This window comes from Zootoca vivipara, chromosome 2 (assembly GCF_965207765.1).
Source record: "Zootoca vivipara chromosome 2, rZooViv2.hap1.1, whole genome shotgun sequence".
NCBI classification, from domain to species: Eukaryota; Metazoa; Chordata; class Lepidosauria; order Squamata; family Lacertidae; genus Zootoca; species Zootoca vivipara.
The window spans coordinates 121900433-121918608 of record NC_142584.1 but is presented as its reverse complement, the minus strand read 5'-3'; the positions used below and the strand labels follow the sequence as shown (position 1 = coordinate 121918608).

At 47.8% G+C, this 18176-nt stretch overlaps 1 protein-coding gene across 1 annotated transcript; it reads right to left on the bottom strand.

The window, feature by feature from the left end:
* Positions 1-4615: 4615 nt before the first annotated feature.
* On the bottom strand, positions 4616-16623 carry LOC132591664 (uncharacterized). The gene is made up of 2 exons (XM_088663952.1): positions 16569-16623; positions 4616-11452 (listed from the first exon to the last, which is right to left on the bottom strand). The coding sequence occupies exon 2, from the start codon at positions 11367-11369 to the stop codon at positions 9627-9629; it is 1743 nt and encodes a 580-aa protein (XP_088520078.1). The 5' UTR covers positions 11370-11452; positions 16569-16623; the 3' UTR covers positions 4616-9626.
* Between the last annotated feature and the right edge of the window lie 1553 nt (positions 16624-18176).

The window sequence follows — 18176 nt, the reverse complement described above, 5'->3', positions numbered from 1 at the left end:
CCTCCCCTCTTGGCTCCCCCCTCCCAACCTCCCTGCCTCTCTAGGAAACGGAGCTCACTGACCCTTGGGGGAGGAATGAGTGACGCCCCCTCCCTCCCAGAAGACACAAATTCTCCTCCTTCCAAACAAGCTCTGAATATCCGGTTTTTTCCTAATAATCTCCCAGGTCAGGTTCCACCCTCGGAGGGGGCAGGGAAAGAGACCCCCCCACCTCCCAAAAAGTCCTGCGGGGCACGAAGGTGACATTCCCCCTTCATCTCTTTTCATCCTCTGCGGGCATTACAGGAATTTTTAGAAGGATTGGGGGGAGGGGTTGCCCCTCCAGCAGGCAGTGTGCTCCCCCCCTTCCTCCTTCATTCTCTCACCCAATGTCTCCTCCAAGCCCCACATAAGGAAATGGCTCCCAAGGGGGGGATCTTGGGACATGAGCGAGGGCAGCCCTGATCCCTAAAGCGGGAGCCCAGGTATTCAGCAACTCCTCTACCTGAGTGATAATCTCTGGCATCCTGACACGGGTTTGGGGCTTGGAACAGTAACTTACAACAACCCTAAAGGGTAGTCCAGAATCCTTATTACAGGAGCCTTTTAAAAATAGGGACTGGTGTTTGAACTTGGGCTTTGCTAGTCCTTTGGCCACCTCCTGAGAAGAGAAGAGAAAACTCCCTGGAAAAGACCCTGATGTTGGGAAAGATGGAGGGTGTGGCGGACTAGGGCCTGATGATGATTCCAATCTATCACTCCCAGTATAAGCAGGTGTTGCTTGGGAGGCGGAGCTTGTGGGGCATCCTAAATGGCAGTTGGCAGTTGGCAGTTGGGAGGGTAGAGTGTTAGAGGGGGATGCAGGAGCTGTATCAACAAGCCTGTGTTATATGAAAAGAAGATGATGAACTAAGAGTTTAAACAAATGAAACCATAAAGAAAAGATACATGTTCTCCAGTTAAATAAAGCTTTCATCTATGTTGTGTCAAACTGGATGTTCCTCCTTATTCCAGCAACGTACCTAAACTCAAAAGGGTGGTGACTGAAGAGGGGAGATAAAACTAAGCCTGGGGAGCAGGTGGATAGTTTGCATCTCAAAGTCACGCACAGAGGAGGCATTTGTTGTTGTTTAGTCGTTTAGTCGTGTCCGACTCTTCGTGACCCCATGGACCAGAGCACGCCAGGCACTCCTGTCTTGCACTGCCTCCCGCAGTTTGGTCAAACTCATGTTCGTAGCTTCGAGAACACTGTCCAACCATCTTGTCCTCTGACGTCCCCTTCTCCTAGTGCCCTCAATCTTTCCCAACATCAGGGTCTTTTCCAAGGATTCTTCTCTTCTCATGAGGTGGCCAAAGTATTGGAGCCTCAGCTTCACGATCTGTCCTTCCAGTGAGCACTCAGGGCTGATTTCCTTCAGAATGGAGAGGTTTGATCTTCTTGCAGTCCATGGGACTCTCAAGAGTCTCCTCCAGCACCATCATTCAAAAGCATCAATTCTTCGGCGATCAGCCTTCTTTATGGTCCAGCTCTCACTTCCATACATCACTACTGGGAAAACCATAGCTTTAACTATACGGACCTTTGTCGGCAAGGTGATGTCTCTGCTTTTTAAGATGCTGTCTAGGTTTGTCATTGCTTTTCTCCCAAGAAGCAGGCGTCTTTTAATTTCGTGACTGCTGTCACCATCTGCAGTGATCAAGGAGCCCAAGAAGGTGAAATCTCTCACTGCCTCCATTTCTTCCCCTTCTATTTGCCAGGAGGTGATGGGACCAGTGGCCATGATCTTGGTTTTTTTGATGTTGAGCTTCAGACCATATTTTGCGCTCTCCTCTTTCACCCTCATTAAAAGGTTCTTTAATTCCTCCTCACTTTCTGCCATCAAGGTTGTGTCATCTGCATACCTGAGGTTGTTGATATTTCTTCCGGCAATCTTAATTCCAGCTTGGGATTCATCCAGTCCAGCCTTTCGCATGATGAATTCTGCATATAAGTTAAATAACCAAGAGGAGGCAAGTGGAGGGAAAGAGTGCCTTGCAGTGGCTAAAGGGCTGAGGCAACAGCTGCTGAGGTGAACCTGAGTTGAGAGGGAAACCTTACTGAGGGCACAAGATTGCTCCTGAAACATTTGCCTGGAGTTTTTAAGGACACAGAGCCACGTTGTTTGGAAAGCCGGAACTGTACTCTATGTACTAGCAAACCCATATAAAAACGGGGAGTTTATTTGGGAGAAAGAAGGAATAAATAGTGGGTTGTTTGAACAATAACTGAATTCCTTCAGCACACTGTTAGTAATAGAGGAGGGAGGATCGTCACAGAGGGCCCAAGGAGAAGGGGACGACAGAGGACGAGATGGTTGGACAGTGTTCTCGAAGCTACGAACATGAGTCTGACCATGAGTCGGGGCACGAAGGTGACATTTCCCCTTCCTCTCCCTCTCCCTCCCTCCCTCTCTCTCTCTATATATCCCCACTTATTTTATGTGAGCTCCTTGGAGGGCAGCTTTGGTTCGAAGGCAATAGTTCCCCCCCCCGTCTGCAACAAAGAGATATTCCACCCCCCTCCTCTCTTGGGCTGGCGACCTCCAGATCTAGGGCTCTCCCCCTTCCTTTCCCCGTCTCCCCACTACCCCTTTGAAGTGCCATAGCATCACAGAATCTGAGAACAGGAAGGGCCTGAAGAATCATAGGATCATAGAGTTGGAAGAGACCACAAGGGCCATCCAGTCCAACCCCCTGCCAAGCAGGAAACACCACCAAAGCATTCTTGACATAGGCCTGTCAAGCCTCCGCTTAAAGACCTCCAAAGAAGGAGACTCCACCACACTCCTTGGCAGCAAATTCCACTGCCGAACAGCTCTTACTGTCAGGAAGTTCTTCCTAATGTTGAGGTGGAATCTTCTTTCTTGTAGTTTGAATCCATTGCTCCGTGTCCGCTTCTCTGGAGCGGCAGAAAACAACCTTCCTCCTTCTTCTATATGACATCCTTTTATATATTTGAACATGGCGATCATATCACCCCTTAACCTTCTCTTCTCCAGGCTAAACATACCCAGCTCCCTAAGCCGTTCCTCATAAGGCATCGTTTCCAGGCCTTTGACCATTTTGGTTGCCCTCCTATGGACACGTTCCAGCTTGTCAGTATCCGTCTTGAACTGTGGTGCCCAGAACTGGACACAGTACTCCAGGTGAGGTCTGACCAGAGCAGAATACAGTGGTACTATTACTTCCCTTGATCTAGATGCTATACTCCTATTGATGCAGCCCAGAATTGCATTGGCTTTTTGAGCTGCTGTATCACACTGTTGACTCATGTCAAGTTTGTGGTCTACCAAGACTCCTAGATCCCCTCGGAACTGTTGTCTTTCAGGATCCCCCACGAATCTAACCCACATTACTGTAATGCAAACATTTCTCCCAAGAAAATAAGGATGTTTTAAAGGGTAGAGGTAAAGGGCTCCTGGCCATTAGGTCCAGTCGTGGATGACTCTGGGGTTGCAGCGCTCATCTCGCTTTACTGGCCGAGGGAGCTCGCGTACAGCTTCTGGGTCATGTGGCCAGCATGACTAAGCCGCTTCTGGCGAACCAGGGCAGAGCAATGGATTGGAACCGCTGACCTTCCGATCGGCAAGCCCTAGGCTCAGCGGTTTAGACCACAGTGCCACCCACGTCCCATTAAAGGGTAAAGGGGCCCTATTTCATTACTACTATTCCTCCTCTGGTTGGCTTCCTATATATATATATATATATATATATATATATATATATATATATATATGGATGGAGAGAGAGAGAGAGAATTGTAATAAAACCTTTAACATTAAACATCTTCAGAATGCTTTGTGGATCGACCCAAACAACAGGATTCAAGTTACAAGAAAGGCAACTCCGACTCAATGTCAGGAAGAACTTTCGGCAGTTAAGAGCTGCTTGACAGTGGAACGGTCTCTCTCCTTCCTTGGAAGGCCACCTGTCTTAGATGTTTGAGTTGAGATTCCTGCATTGCAGGGGGTTAGACTAGATGACCCTTGGGTGTAGCTTCCAGCTCTACAATTCTATGGTTTAATGTACAGTGGTGCCTCGCTAGACGAATTTAATTCGTTCCAGGACTCAATTCGTCCTACGAAAAATTCGCCTAGCAAGTCGCGGTTTCCCATAGGAATGCATTGAAACTTAATCAATGCGTTCCTATGGGCTCCGGGGGACTGGCGGCAGTGGCGCTTGCTCTCTTGGCTCGCGGAAGGCAGGCGGTGCGGGGGAAGGGCGCTTGCTCGGGGAAGGCAGGCAGGCAGGCAGGCAGGCGCTCTTCCCCCGCACCGCCGCACTTTGGCTCTGGGGGGCGGAGCTGAAGTGCGCCGGTGCGGGGGCTGCCGAGGGGGGGAGAAGCGGAGGATCGGATGGCTTACTTTTCACTGGCTTACCATCACTGGCTTACCATCTCACCGCTTACTTTTTCCTGTAAATATCATTTGAAGTCGTTTACAGTCGTCAACAGCTATCAGTTAGTCAGTCACCCATTTCCACCACCCTGAGTGATACCCCTCCCCACCCTTTCTCTATATATAATCGTCTGGGGACTTCTATTCCAGTGTATCTGAAGAAGCTCATACCAAAATAAAAAACTTGGTCTCTAAGGTGCTGCTGGAAGGATGTTTTTTATTTTGTTTCGCTTACGTCAGACCAACACGGCTACCTACCTGTAGTTAAAACACAGGTTAATGCAATTTAAATTTTTAAAATGCAGCCTCGTTTTAAAATGGCCCAAATCAAAACCATGTTGTTGTTTAGTCGTTTAGTCGTGTCCGACTCTTCGTGACCCCATGGACCATAGCACGCCAGGCACTCCTGTCTTGCACTGCCTCCCGCAGTTTGGTCAAACTCATGTTCGTAGCTTCGAGAACAAAACCATAAGAGAGGAAAACACAGGGGTCAGAATCAAAACCATAAGAGAGGAAAACACAGGGGTCAGACTGAGTCCAGGCCAAAGGCCAGGCGGAACAGCTCTGTCTTGCAGGCCCTGAAGAAAGATGTCAAATCCCGCAGGGCCCTGGTCTCCTGTGAGAGAGCGTTCCACCAAGTCGGGGCCAGTACTGAAAAGGCCCTGGTCCTAGTTGAGACCAATCTAAGCACCTTATGGCTCGGGATCTCCAAAATGTTATTATTTGTGGACCTTAAGATACACCGTGGGGCATACAAGGAGAGGCGGTCCTGTAGGTACGAGGGCTTTAAAGGTCAAAACCAGCACCTTAAATCTGATCCTGTACTCCACTGGGAGCCAGTGCAGCTGGTAAAACACTGGATGAATATGGTCCCACAGCAGGGACCCCGTAAGGAGCCTCACTGCGTCATTCTGCACCCGCTGGAGTTTCTGGGGCTGCTTCAGGGGCAGCCATGCGTAAAGCGAGTTACAATAATCAAGCCTGGAGGTGACCATCACATGGATCACTGTGGCCAGATCAGGGCGAGAGAGGTAAGGGACCAACTGCTTAATGCGGTGGATATGGAAAAAGGCCACCTTAGCTGTGGCTGCAACCTGTGCCTCCATGGAAAGGGAGGCGTTGAAGGTTATACCCAAACTCTTGACAGAAGGCGCTGGCACTAATTGAGCCCCCGCAACAGATGGGAATTGGCCCCCCAACCCCATGTCGTCCCGACCCAGCCAGAGGACCTCTGTCTTCGAAGGACTTAACTTCAACCGGCTCCCACCTAGCCATCCAGCCACAGCTTCCAAACACCTGGTCAGTCTGTCCAGGGCTGAGGCAGGGCGGTCGTCCACCAGCAGATAAATCTGGGTGTCATCAGCATATTGATGACAACCCAGCCCTAAACTCTGGACAATCTGAGTAAGGGGATGCATAAAGATATTTAAAAGCATTGGGGAAAGGATTGTGCCCTACGGGACTCCACACACCAAGGAGTGCCGCGGCCACAACTCCTTCCCTAGCGCCACCCTCTGTCCCCGACCTGAGATAAAGGGGCGCAGCCATTGTCGGACTGTGCCCTGAATCCCCACGTCGGCAAGGCGGTGGTCTAAAAGTTTGTGATCGACCATGTTGAAGGCTGCTGACAGATCTAAAAAGAATCAGCAGTCCCGACCCGCCTTGATCTCTACGGAGATAATATGTTAGGATGACCAGAGCCGCCTCAGTCCCATAACCAGGGCGAAAGCCGGACTGAAATGGATCCAGAGCTGATGTTTCATCCAGAAACCTATGCAGCTGATCGGCAGCCGCTCTCTCAATTACCTTACCCAGGTATGGAAGATTTGAAACCGGGTGGTAATCGGAAAGATCTAAATAATACAGGTAGGTGCTTTCAGTTTTTCTGTCTCTTCATGGTTCCATTATTGCGATTATAACAGTGGGAGTGATGCTGCTGCTCCTATAATATTAATCTAACTCTGCTTCCAAAACTCAGCTCCACTTTGGGCAACTCTCCATTCCCATATATAAACATTTCCAACTCCCTCCCCCAAACACCAAAACCAGCTCACTCTCAGTCCGTCCTCATTCAGAAGCAACACTCCAGACTCACACACTCCCCCTCCCTGTCTAAAAGTACACTATTATATTGTGCTTACTATTGTGAAATGCTACCTTCATTACTTTAAATACATCTCTAGACAATGTTGCATACACACAACAGAAGCTCACATACGCTGCATGCATTTTAGATTCATTTCCTGTCAACTAGGAGAGAAACAGGTTCTACACTCTAATAACCAAAGTATATTCCACATCCCTTCTATTTAAACCGTTTCTCATCTTTTGATGGCCTGTAGGGTTTCCACTCTTACAGCTCTTAACACTCCGAGTCTTTTGATGGTTTGAAGACATCCACTACAACGGAACCTCTATCTAATTCCCTAGCACTTCTATGGTTTCTCCCCTGTATGAGTTTGTTGATGTTTTGTAAGAAGTACACTCTCTCTTTAAAAAAACAAACAAAAACAATTTATTAAATTTTCCAATTACATATCAATAATTTCAAATTATACAAATACATATCAATTAAACCAAATATTATGCCAAATCATAAAAAAAATTTTTTGGACTTCCCATGCTTCAAAGTCTGGTGATTCTGAGTAACGCTACTCCCTGCCATGCTAGTCCAAATTTCAAAATCTTATCATTATAATCCATTATAGTCCCGATCTTTCCCCAGCAATTCTTCTAGTTATTTTCCTCTTTTGTCGCAGCTTTTGAGATAGACATCAAGCGAGATTTAACACAAAATCATTCTTCCTGTGTGGGTTTTTTTGTCCAGTCCAGCCTCCCCTTAAATCCTCCTTTTACAAACTGGAGTGCTTCTCCGGCCGCGCAGACATTCAAGCAGGAGCAGACGCCATCTTGAAGATCTCAGATATCGTATTCCAGCTTCTCCTCAAAAAGTCCACCGATTGCCGAAATGCAGCTTTTCCAGGCGGGGAACAGCCGAACAGAAATATTCACACTCTTCTTATAACAGATTTATGGTTCCCCCGCCCTTTAGCTGCTCTCTGCCTCCTGAATCTTCAATTAGGCAGCTCTGATCTTGTTCAAATTCAAAGTGCGTCACGGCTCATAAATCCACTTATAATTGTCCAGAAAGTATTTAAGCGAGCTCCAGTGAAAATATAACCAGCTGGGGAGGTTTTGCTCTTGCATACTTAGCAGAACAGCTTCCAAAAACATACAGAATGTCAATCCTCTATTATATAAACTCCAATAGCCACACAGTTTATTTCCTAATTTCTCGTTTGTTCCAAATATTAAGGACCGTCTGTCCAGGGAAGGTGGTTAGTGCTTCTTAAGGTATCCTATATAATAAAGTCCCTGTGTCCCTGCGTCCAAGCTGTCCCGTGTGTCCCTGGGTCACTGCGCATGGGCCCCAGGGAGACAGGGATTGGACAGCAGAGACTGCACGTGGCCGTTTGCGGTTGGTTGCATCTCAAAGGCTTACAGGCTGAGGCAGCTCTCGGCTCCTCTTCCTGATCAGTTCCCAGAGTCTCTCGGCCTCTCCCCCCCCCCGGCTACCGCCGTCTCACCGCTTCTCTGCGCGCCTCCTCCAGCCACCCACAGTTGAGCAGGACGCGCTCCTGGCCCGCCACGGCTCGGCCCCTGGCAACAGCCGTCTCTAATAACACAGTGAGAGGAGGGGAAGGGGAAGGGGGAAAACCACGCCAAACGGCTGCAAACGGCAGTCTAATACGACGTTGGGAGGAGGGGAAGGGAAAGGGAGCAAGGAGGGGCTTGCAAGGGCTCAGAATGGGGAAGCTACCGCTTGGCATGCTGGGAGTTGTAGTTTTTAGCAGGAGGTTTCCCTCCAAATCGCTGTTCCGCGCCTCGCCTCCCGACTGCTCTAACACTCTCTCTCTCTCTCTCTCTCCCTCCCTCCCTCCTGGCCGGACAAGCGCCTCACAAGCGTGAGGAGGAGGCTGCTTTCAAAAACTTTGTAGCAGGTGAGAGGGAGGGAGGGAGGGGAAGAAATAGATATGAGGTATCATCCCACGACCCTTCGTGGGGAGATGAAAGGACTCGAGGGGAGGGGAAACTGAAGCAGGGTAGTGGGTTTGTGTGTGGGGAGATATTGAGGGGAAACTGAGGCGGGAAAAGGGGTGGTGTGTGTGTGTGTGTCACGCTGCGACTATTAAGGTGGGGGTGGGGAGGCATGTTGTGGCTGCTGATATTGATATGGGGGCGGGGAGGGTTGGCGAAAAATAATTGTCGTTCTGAGGGGGGAAGGGTGGATAGGGTGGCTCTGGAGAAACTTCAGGTGCTGCAGCAGAGGGGGGGAGGGAATATCGTATGGGCTGCTGGGGGTTGGGCTGGATGACCCCTGGGGTTCCCTTCCAACTACCAACTACACAATTCTATGATAATTGGGGGGGGATTGGGGGGGGAGAAGCGAAGCAGAGATAGGTTAATGTTGGAGGTTTCCAAGCAGAGGTTGGATGGGGTCATCTGTCAGGGATGCTTTGGCTGAGACTCCTGCATTACAGGGGGTTGGACTGGATGACCCCTGGGGGTACCTTTCAACTCTATACAATTCTACGATCACTGCACACCCATGTTCTCTAGCCACTGGCTCTGCAGGGATTCAGAGGGGAAACTTGAGGCGCTGCAGCAAGGAAGGAGGAACAGGGAAATACCTTATGGGTGGGCTGCAAGGGGATTGGACTGGATGACCCCTAGGGTTCCCTTCCAACTCTATACAATTCTATGATAATTGCACACCCATGTTCTCTAACCACTGGGATGTTCTAGTGCCCGTTTACTCAACGGGCTGAATTACACTAGTAGAAAATAAAAGGTTTCGCTTCCCTTTTCGTTCTGTCCAGATCATTCTTTTCCCCCCTTGATGTGGTATTTCCTCGATTCTCTTATCACTCAGAAGCTGGAATTCCTGGCGGTATCTTCTCCCCCGTTTTTTTGAAGCACGTCCATGAATTTAAATCCAATTGTTTCTCTTAAATCATGGAACTCGCGTCTGGGCCGAGCACCCATGGGGGCCGGAACTCCTAGAGGCCACCCTGTTCGAGCGTAAGAAGTCCACTCTCAGTGAAGCTCTTTCCACACTCCATGCATTTAAATGGTTTTTCCCCTGTGTGAGTCCATTGATGAATTCTAAGGTCTCCACTCTGACTGAAGCTCTTTCCACACTCTATACAGTTAAATGGTTTTCCCTGTGTGCGTCCATTTATGTCTTCTTAGTGTTCCACTACAAGTGAAGCTCTTTCCACACTCCATACATTCAAATGGTTTTTCCCCTGTGTGGGTTTGATTATGTAAATTAAGGTTTCCACTCTGACTGAAGCTTTTTCCACACTCCATGCATTTAAATGGTTTCTCCCCCGTATGAGTCCGTTGATGAATTCTAAGGTTTCCATTCTGACTGAAGCTCTTTCCACACTCCATGCATTGAAATGGTTTCTCCCCTGTATGAGTCTGTTGATGAGTTCTAAGTACTTGATTAGAAGTGAAGCCCTTTCCACACTCCATGCATGCAAATGGTTTCTCCCCTGTGTGAGTTTGATTATGTAAATTAAGGCTGTCACATCTACTGAAGCTCTTTCCACATTCCTTACATTTAAATGGTTTCTCCCCCGTGTGAGTCCGTTGATGAATTCTAAGGTGTCCACTCCCACTGAAGCTCTTTCCACACTCCATGCATTGAAAGGGTTTCTCCCCTGTGTGAGTCCGTTGATGAATTCTAAGGTTTCCACTCTGACTGAAGCTCTTTCCACACTCCATGCATTGAAATGGTTTCTCCCCCGTATGAGTCTGTTGATGAGTTCTAAGTATTTGATTAGAAGTGAAGCCCTTTCCACACTCCATGCATGCAAATGGTTTCTCCCCTGTGTGAGTTTGATTATGTAAATTAAGGCTGTCACATCTACTGAAGCTCTTTCCACATTCCTTACATTTAAATGGTTTCTCCCCCGTGTGAGTCCGTTGATGAATTTTAAGGTGTCCACTCTGACTGAAGCTCTTTCCACACTCCATGCATTTAAATGGTTTTTCCCCTGTGTGAGTCCGTTGATGAATTCTAAGGTCTCCACCCTGACTGAAGCTCTTTCCACACTCTATACATGTAAATGGTTTCTCCCCCATGTGAGTCCGTTGATGAATTCTAAGGTCTCCACTCTCATCGAAGCTCTTTCCACACTCCATGCATTTAAATGGTTTCTCCGCTGTGTGAGTTTGATTATGTAAATTAAGGCTGTCACTTCTACTGAAGCTCTTTCCACATTCCATGCATTTAAATGGTTTTTCCCCTGTGTGAGTCCGTTGATGAATTCTAAGGTGTCCACTCCGACTGAAGCTCTTTCCACACTCCATGCATTTAAATGGTTTCTCACCAGTGTGAGTCTGTTGATGAATTCTAAGTTTTCCACTTTGACTGAAGCTCTTTCCACACTCTGTACATTCAAATGTTTTCCCCCCTGTGTGAGTTTGATTATGTAAATTAAGGCTGTCACTTCTACTGAAGCTCTTTCCACACTCTGTACATTCAAATGTTTTTCCCCCTGTGTGAGTTTGATTATGTAAATTAAGGCTGTCACTTCTACTGAAGCTCTTTCCACACTCCATGCATTTAAATGGTTTCTCACCAGTGTGAGTCCGTTGATGAATTCTAAGGTGTCCACTCTGACTGAAGCTCTTTCCACACTCTATACATGTAAATGGTTTCTCTCCCATGTGAATCCGTTGATGAATTCTAAGGTTTCCACTTTGACTGAAGCTCTTTCCACACTCCATGCATTTAAATGGTTTCTTCCCTGTGTGAGTCCGTTGATGTTTTCTTAGTGTTCCACTGTCACTGAAGTTCTTCTCACACTCCATTCTTTCAGACTGCTTCTCCTCTCTCTTTTCACACTCCATGTATTTAAATGCTTTCTTCGTTATTCCCATTGAACGTGGCCCCCCAGAATTCTGACTGTCTTCTCCATTGTCTGCTTTGGGGGGCAAAGAGGGGAGGAACTCCTATTTGTTTTCTAGGAAGAGAAGAAAGGAATATTACAGACATCAATCAGCACATGCTCTTATTTTAAAATCTCTCTTGTCCTCCATGTTCCCAGTTTTCAGCAAATACAAATGAAATAATGCCAAATAATGGTAATGCAGTTCAAAAGCATTATCTTAGAATACGGTTGAACTGTGGGGTTTACTTTTTATCAAAAGTGGTTTCTCACTGGAAAGGGAGCTGCTCTATGTCCATGAACCTGCCCACTATTCATCAGGGTCCTAAGTTCACCTTTAAGTTCTTCATCCTCTGCACAATAACCCCCCACCCCTTGGACCACATTTTGTCCCCTTCGATCTCTAGATCTTTATTAATCACCTGGACGGTCCCTTTGGCCTCTGGAGGTGCATATTGACCATTTTGGGAGACCCATATATAAGCCTAGTGACAAGGCTTGGTTCTTGTGGTTGGTTGAAGGAGTGCTCAGGTAGGAGAAAGTTCTTGGGGTTGGACCTCCATCTCTCAGCCTTGCATCATTGCATGGAGAGAGCTGGAGATGCAGAAGGAAAATAGCTGGAGCCTGACTGCTGGGAATCCCAGATTAAAACGCCCACCCCAATTACTCTTGGTAATAATTATATGCCCCTGAGTCTCGCACCTGCCTCCTGCCACTGGCCTATCTTAGCGGAGAATCCCAGCCCAAGCCTCTCTCACTGTTCTTCCCCCTTTGCTCCTACTGGAAACTATTTATTAAATTTGTATATTTCTCTTCATCTGAAGATCACAATATGAAAATATGTGTGACGCTGAAAAGGTGACTATTAAAGGTGAAGAATACTGATTGTGGGAAAGAAAAGAAAGAAGATTACTCTGGAGAAAGGAAGGGAAACCAGTGATGTTTCCGCCTGAGTGTAAAGAAGAAACCAGTCTTCAAACCAGTTTCATATTCCACAGCTGTTTTTCTCAGCCATGATTGTGTATTAGAACCTTTGCCACAGATTTCTTTTTTTCTCTTTCAGGTAAATCTTTATTTACTATCTTAAATTCATACTTCTTTAAACTTAATCACAATTGTAACAAACTATTAACTACAGCATTTCTTCTTCCCCTAAATTCATTTTAACACTATCTCACATAATAAATGTAAATTAACTTAGAAATAATAATAATAATAAACCATCTATATAAGAAAATAAAAAGGATTAAGACATTGCTGACTTCCCGACATTTCCCGATGTATTTTACCTTTACAACATTGAAAGTTATCCTATTCTTACTCAATTTTTAGTATATTCTTATAACATGTCATATCCAGTTCCTTTATTTAATCGCATATTTATATTTATATTTATACAAGTCAATCAAATGCCACCATAGAGATTGTATCATTCTTATATTTTTGCAGATATTTCTTATACATGTCCCACTTTTGTATGAATGATTGTTTTGTATTTCCCCTTAACCTGTCTGTTAATTGAGCCAGTTCAGCAAATTCTAAGAGTTTATCTTGCCATTCCCTTACTGTAGGTATCTTTTTTCCTTTCCAATTTGCCGCATACGGCATATAAGAACATTTCTCTTCTATTTTTTGGAATGTTCTTACCTAATATTCTGAGAAGGAACACTTCTTATCTTTTTACAAACGTTACCTTAAAGATCTTTTTCATTTCGTCAGAAATGAGGTTCCAAAATTCCTTAACTTTTCGGCAGGCCCACCACATGTGGTACATGTCTCCCTTTACTTCTCCACATTTCCGACATTTATCAGATTTTTTAAAAATCTGACATTTTAGCCACAGATTTCATCCACACACACCTTTAGTGTGGGCAGCAGTGCAGGAAGGCAGGGCGGGGGGAGGGAGGGACAGCGCTGCAAGTGCTGTACCCACTGTACCTTCCTAAGCAAGCAACTTTGGGGGTGAACAATTTCCTTTTAAAAGCTCTTCCCCAGGGGCCGGCAGGGGTTTCTGCGCTGCTGAGTGTGGGCACCGTGGATTCATAGTGTTAGGGTCTCAAGAACCCTTCAGATCCAGTTCCACCAACTCCCAAGTAACAGAGCCCCTGAGCCCCTAGGGCAGGCTTGTCCAAAGTCCGTTTCAGGGGCCTGATCCGGCCCCTGTGGCAGTTTATTTCCTGTGGTAAAAGTCTAAATAAAGTTCCACTTTTCAACTTCTACTCTTAAAAAAGGTCCACAACTGTGGTTGGCCCTTTGACAGGCCCTCACGGCCCTTCCCTTCATCAAATCTGGCCCTCTTTGGACACCACTGCCCTAGAGGAACCTTCTATGCTGAGGTGAGGCATCTCTGGCCCTCCAGAAGTGGTTGGACACAAAGTACCATCATCCCAAGGAAAGATGGCATATGGCCAGGGATGAGGGGAGCCTTATCTGGTGGGACACACTTTCCCCTTCTTCCTCCTCCCCTGAAAACCCTGAATATCTGTATTTCATTTCCTCCTCCTTCTTCCCTGATCTCCAAGATCTTCCTGATACAGTCCAACTGCACACATTCCCAAATAATCCTGCACCACTGACTTCCTGAGGCTGCTGCATTGTGTCGAGGACACTGGCAATGGGACAGCACCTTCCACTGGATGAGAGGATAGAGTAGGCATTGGCAAACTCCGGCCCACGGGCTGGATGCGGCCCACGGAGGCCGTTTATCCGGCCCACGAGCCACATTGAAATTGCAATAATAGTAATAGTAATAGTAATAGTAATAATAATAATAATGCAGGCTCTTGAGGGGGGAACACGGGACCCCACCCATTTCCATAGCAATCTTCCCAATCTCTTAAATCCCACAGATGTGAGATCTGATATAGTGGGAATATATAGCCGGCATTTGAGTGATAGTGGAGAAAGAATGAGTTGGACAATAATATTAAGGATACATAGTGTTGTAAGAATGTAGTAGATAAATAGTTAGCGGAATATATAACAACGGGAATACATTCATGTTTAAAATATAATTTATGCATTAGGGATTAACAGGAAGTCAAAACTGTGGTTATATATAATTCTGAAATATGGGGGAATTTTCTTTTCTTTTCTTTTTTTATGTTTGCTCACTTAGGTTGCGGTTATATGTATTTTCTTTTTTGTTCTCATGCCGAACTATAAAAGATAACAACTTAGGTGGAGTGGTATAATAATAATTATTATTCTATTAAAAGGTATAGTCTTATAGGATATGTGATAGAGAACAACATAGTGAAAAGCAATACAGTGGTACCTCGGTTTAAGTACACAATTGGTTCCAGAAGTCTGTACTTAAGCTGAAGTGAACTTTAGAATCCTAGAGTTGGAAGAGACCACAAGGGTCATCCAGTCCAACCCCTCGCCAAGCAGGAAACACCATCAAAGCATTCCTGACAGATGGCTGTCAAATCTCCGCTTAATGACCTACAAAGAAGGAGACTCCACCACACTCCTTGACAGCAAATTCCACTGCCAAACAGCTCTTACTGTCAGGAAGTTCTTCCTAATGTTGAGGTGGAATCTTCTTTCTTGTAGCTTGAATCCATTGCTCCGTGTCTGCTTCTCTGGAGCAGCAGAAAACAACCTTTCACCCTCCTCTATATGACATCCTTTTATTTATTTGAACATGGCTATCATATCACCCCTTAACCTTCTCTTCTCCAGGCTAAACATACCCAGCTCCCTAAGCCGTTCCTCATAAGGCATCGTTTCCAGGCCTTTGACCATTTTGGTTGCCCTATTCTGGACACATTCCAGCTGGTCAGTATCCTTCTTGAACTGTGGTGCCCAGAACTGGACACAATACTCCAGGTGAGGTCTGACCAGAGCAGAATACAGTGGTACTATTACTTCCCTTGATCTAGATGCTATACTCCTATACTTTCCCATTGAAAGTAATGGAAAGTGGATTAATCTGTTCCAGACGGGTCCGCGGAGTACTTAAACCGAAAGTACTCAAATAGAAGCATCCTTAAACCGAGGTATGACTGTACTCCGTGGCGGAGCTTCATGCTACGGCACTAGGGGCGGGGTCTGGCGCCTATTCTGGGGGCGGGGCGGGCAGCCGCCCTTCACCCCCGCTAGCTCCGCCACTGACTGTACAATGTTATAACAAATGATTAACTGTTTAATGTATTTTTTTGTTTTATTGTGATTATTAGTTTGTTTTGTGATACAAAAAAATTTAGATAATAAAAATTTATCTAAAAAAAAGAAGATATACTGTGGTGGGAATATTGGTGGAATGGAGAGAAGGAGTTGGACACAGGTATCTCTGGATAGGAACCCTTTAGATGCTTCTCCCCAGAAACACAGGCATGTGGGTGAGACTGTAGTTGCCAAGACCGAAGCCTCAAAGGGCGGAAAGAATAAAGTGGGCTTCCTCCCTTTCCTCTTCCCCGCCCCCATGGTTAGACTCCCTATAAGAGCCCCCAGCGCCCCATGCAGGAGCTGACCTGGGACTTATGGCAGGGCAAGGACTGAGCTTCAAGGGAGGAGAGGGTGGCTGGATCAGGCCTCCTGTTCAGGGATCTCTCCCTGGTCGACTCAAAGGAGATTCCTGGGCAGGAGGGAGAAGTCAAGGCAGGCAGCCCCCAAGTCCCTCTCTCTCTCGTTCTCCAAGATGGCTTCCATTCCTCCCCCAGGGATGCTTTCCCCCCTCCCTCTCTTTGCCCCCAACTTCCTCTGCCCTCCTCCCTCCGCCCCCCAGTCTCCCCTTTGCCCAGAGGCCCCCCCTGGCAGGCTCACCCTTCATGCCAAATCTCTCCCAAGCGCCCCCCCTCTCCATCCGGAGGGGCCTCGCCAGATGAGCAGGGAGGGGGGAGAGGAGGGAGACGGGGGGGGTCTCTATCCAGGCCTCTCTCCCCCCCTTTAACGCTTCCATGGACTCCCTCTCTCTGATTATCCACCCAAAGGGGAGCCAGGATCGCGGCGCCCCAGAGATTCCTGCCAGGGGGAACCCGGAACTGGCAGAGAGACGCGGAATTGGGCCCTGGGTTCAAGTCTCAGCCTTGGGGGGGGCTCCCATTTCCATTCCCCCTACTTTTCTTTCACCCCCCCCCTCCCCAAATCCTGCCCTCCCTTCCCAACAGTCCTGTTTGCAGATTAAGGGGGAGAAAAAGTGCATCCTTCTCTCCCCCTCCCCACAATATAAAGATATATTTTGCACCTCTTTTCCCTCCTCCTCCTCCTCTGCTGACCTGCTCCTCTTCCGGGAATGTGGATGGCGGCCCCTCCCCCTCCCACCTTGGCTCCCCCTCCCCCCTCCAAACCTCCCTGCCTCTCTAGGAAGCGGAGCTCACTGACCCTTGGGGGGGGGGAATGAGTGACGCCCCCCTCCCTCCCAAAAGACACAAATTCTCCTCCTTCCAAACAAGCTCTGAATATCCCGTTTCTTCCCTGATCATCTCCCAGGTTCGATCCCCGGAGGCGGCAGGGAAAGAGACCCCCCCCACCTCCCCAAAAGTCCACCATCTCTTTTGATCCTTTCCCAGGAGGGGGGGGGGATCCGGTCATTTTCACACCCCGTTCTGCAAAGTAGACCGGAGTTGTTAGGCGCGTTTGAGGCATCCGCACTTATTTTATGTGAGCTGCTTGGAGGACAGATTTGGTTCAAAGGCAAGATTGGAATACAGTGGTTTTCCCTATTCATAACAAAGAGCTATTCCACCCCCCTCCTCTCCTTGGGCTGCCGATCTCCAGATCCAGGGCTCTCCTCCTTCCTTTCCCCCTTCTCCCCACTGCCCCTTTGAAGAGCCATAGCACCACAGAATCTGAGAACTGGAAGGGCCTGAAGGGTCATCTAGACCAACCCCCTGCAAGGCAGGCATCTCAGCTCAAGCATCCAGGACAGGGGGCCCCCCAACCTCTGCTGAGTCTGTTCCCCTGCCAAGCAGCTCTTGCTGTCCGAGAGGGTTTCCAAATGCTTAGTCAGAATCTCCTTTCTGGCAACTTGAAGCCATTGGTTGGAGTCAGACCCTACAGCCTAGAATAGAGGTATCTTTTTTTGTTGCTGCCTCACCCTGTGGACTCGTGTTAAGCCAGTGTTCCACCAAGACCCCTAGATCCTTTTCACATGTATTATTATTTACTAGTGGTTTTCAGCCCGTTTAATAACGGGCGCTAGAATCCTGGGGTTCAGAGAAGCGCTTGCGCAGCGCTTCTCCGAACCCTGGGACCCGTCCTTGCTGTCGGCGGCAGGGGGACAGGAACGGAGGAGCGCTTTCTCCTTCCTTCCTCTCCCCCAGCCGCCGACAGGAAGGACGCGCGCACTCTCCCCCCCCCCGCCTCCTCCAACCGCCGCTCCTCACGGCCAGGGAGGGTTGTGAGGAGGCCTTCGCCGGCCTCCACCCTCGCTTCCCTGACGTGCCCTGCAGTGAGGCGGTGTCCGGCGGGAGCGGCGGTTGGAGGAGGCAGAGGGGGGGGGAGAGTGCGCGCGGGCAGTCTCTGCTGTCCAATCCCTGTGTCTCTGGGGTACATGCGCAGTACCTCAGGGACACACGGGACAACTGGACGCAGGGACATCTTGGGCATTATTATATAGGATTATTTATACCCCGCCCATCTGGCTGGGTTTCCCCGGCCACTCTGGGCGGCTTCCAACAAATACAAAAATACATTAAAATATCACAGATTAAAAACTTCACTAAACAGGACTGCTAGTAAGCCAGCTGTCCCCCATCTTCTCTTTGTGCAGGTGGTTCTTCCTGCCTAAGTGTAATAAAACAACCCTTGTGTTGCAGACTTGGGTCAATAAATCAAAAAGGGGGGGCAACAC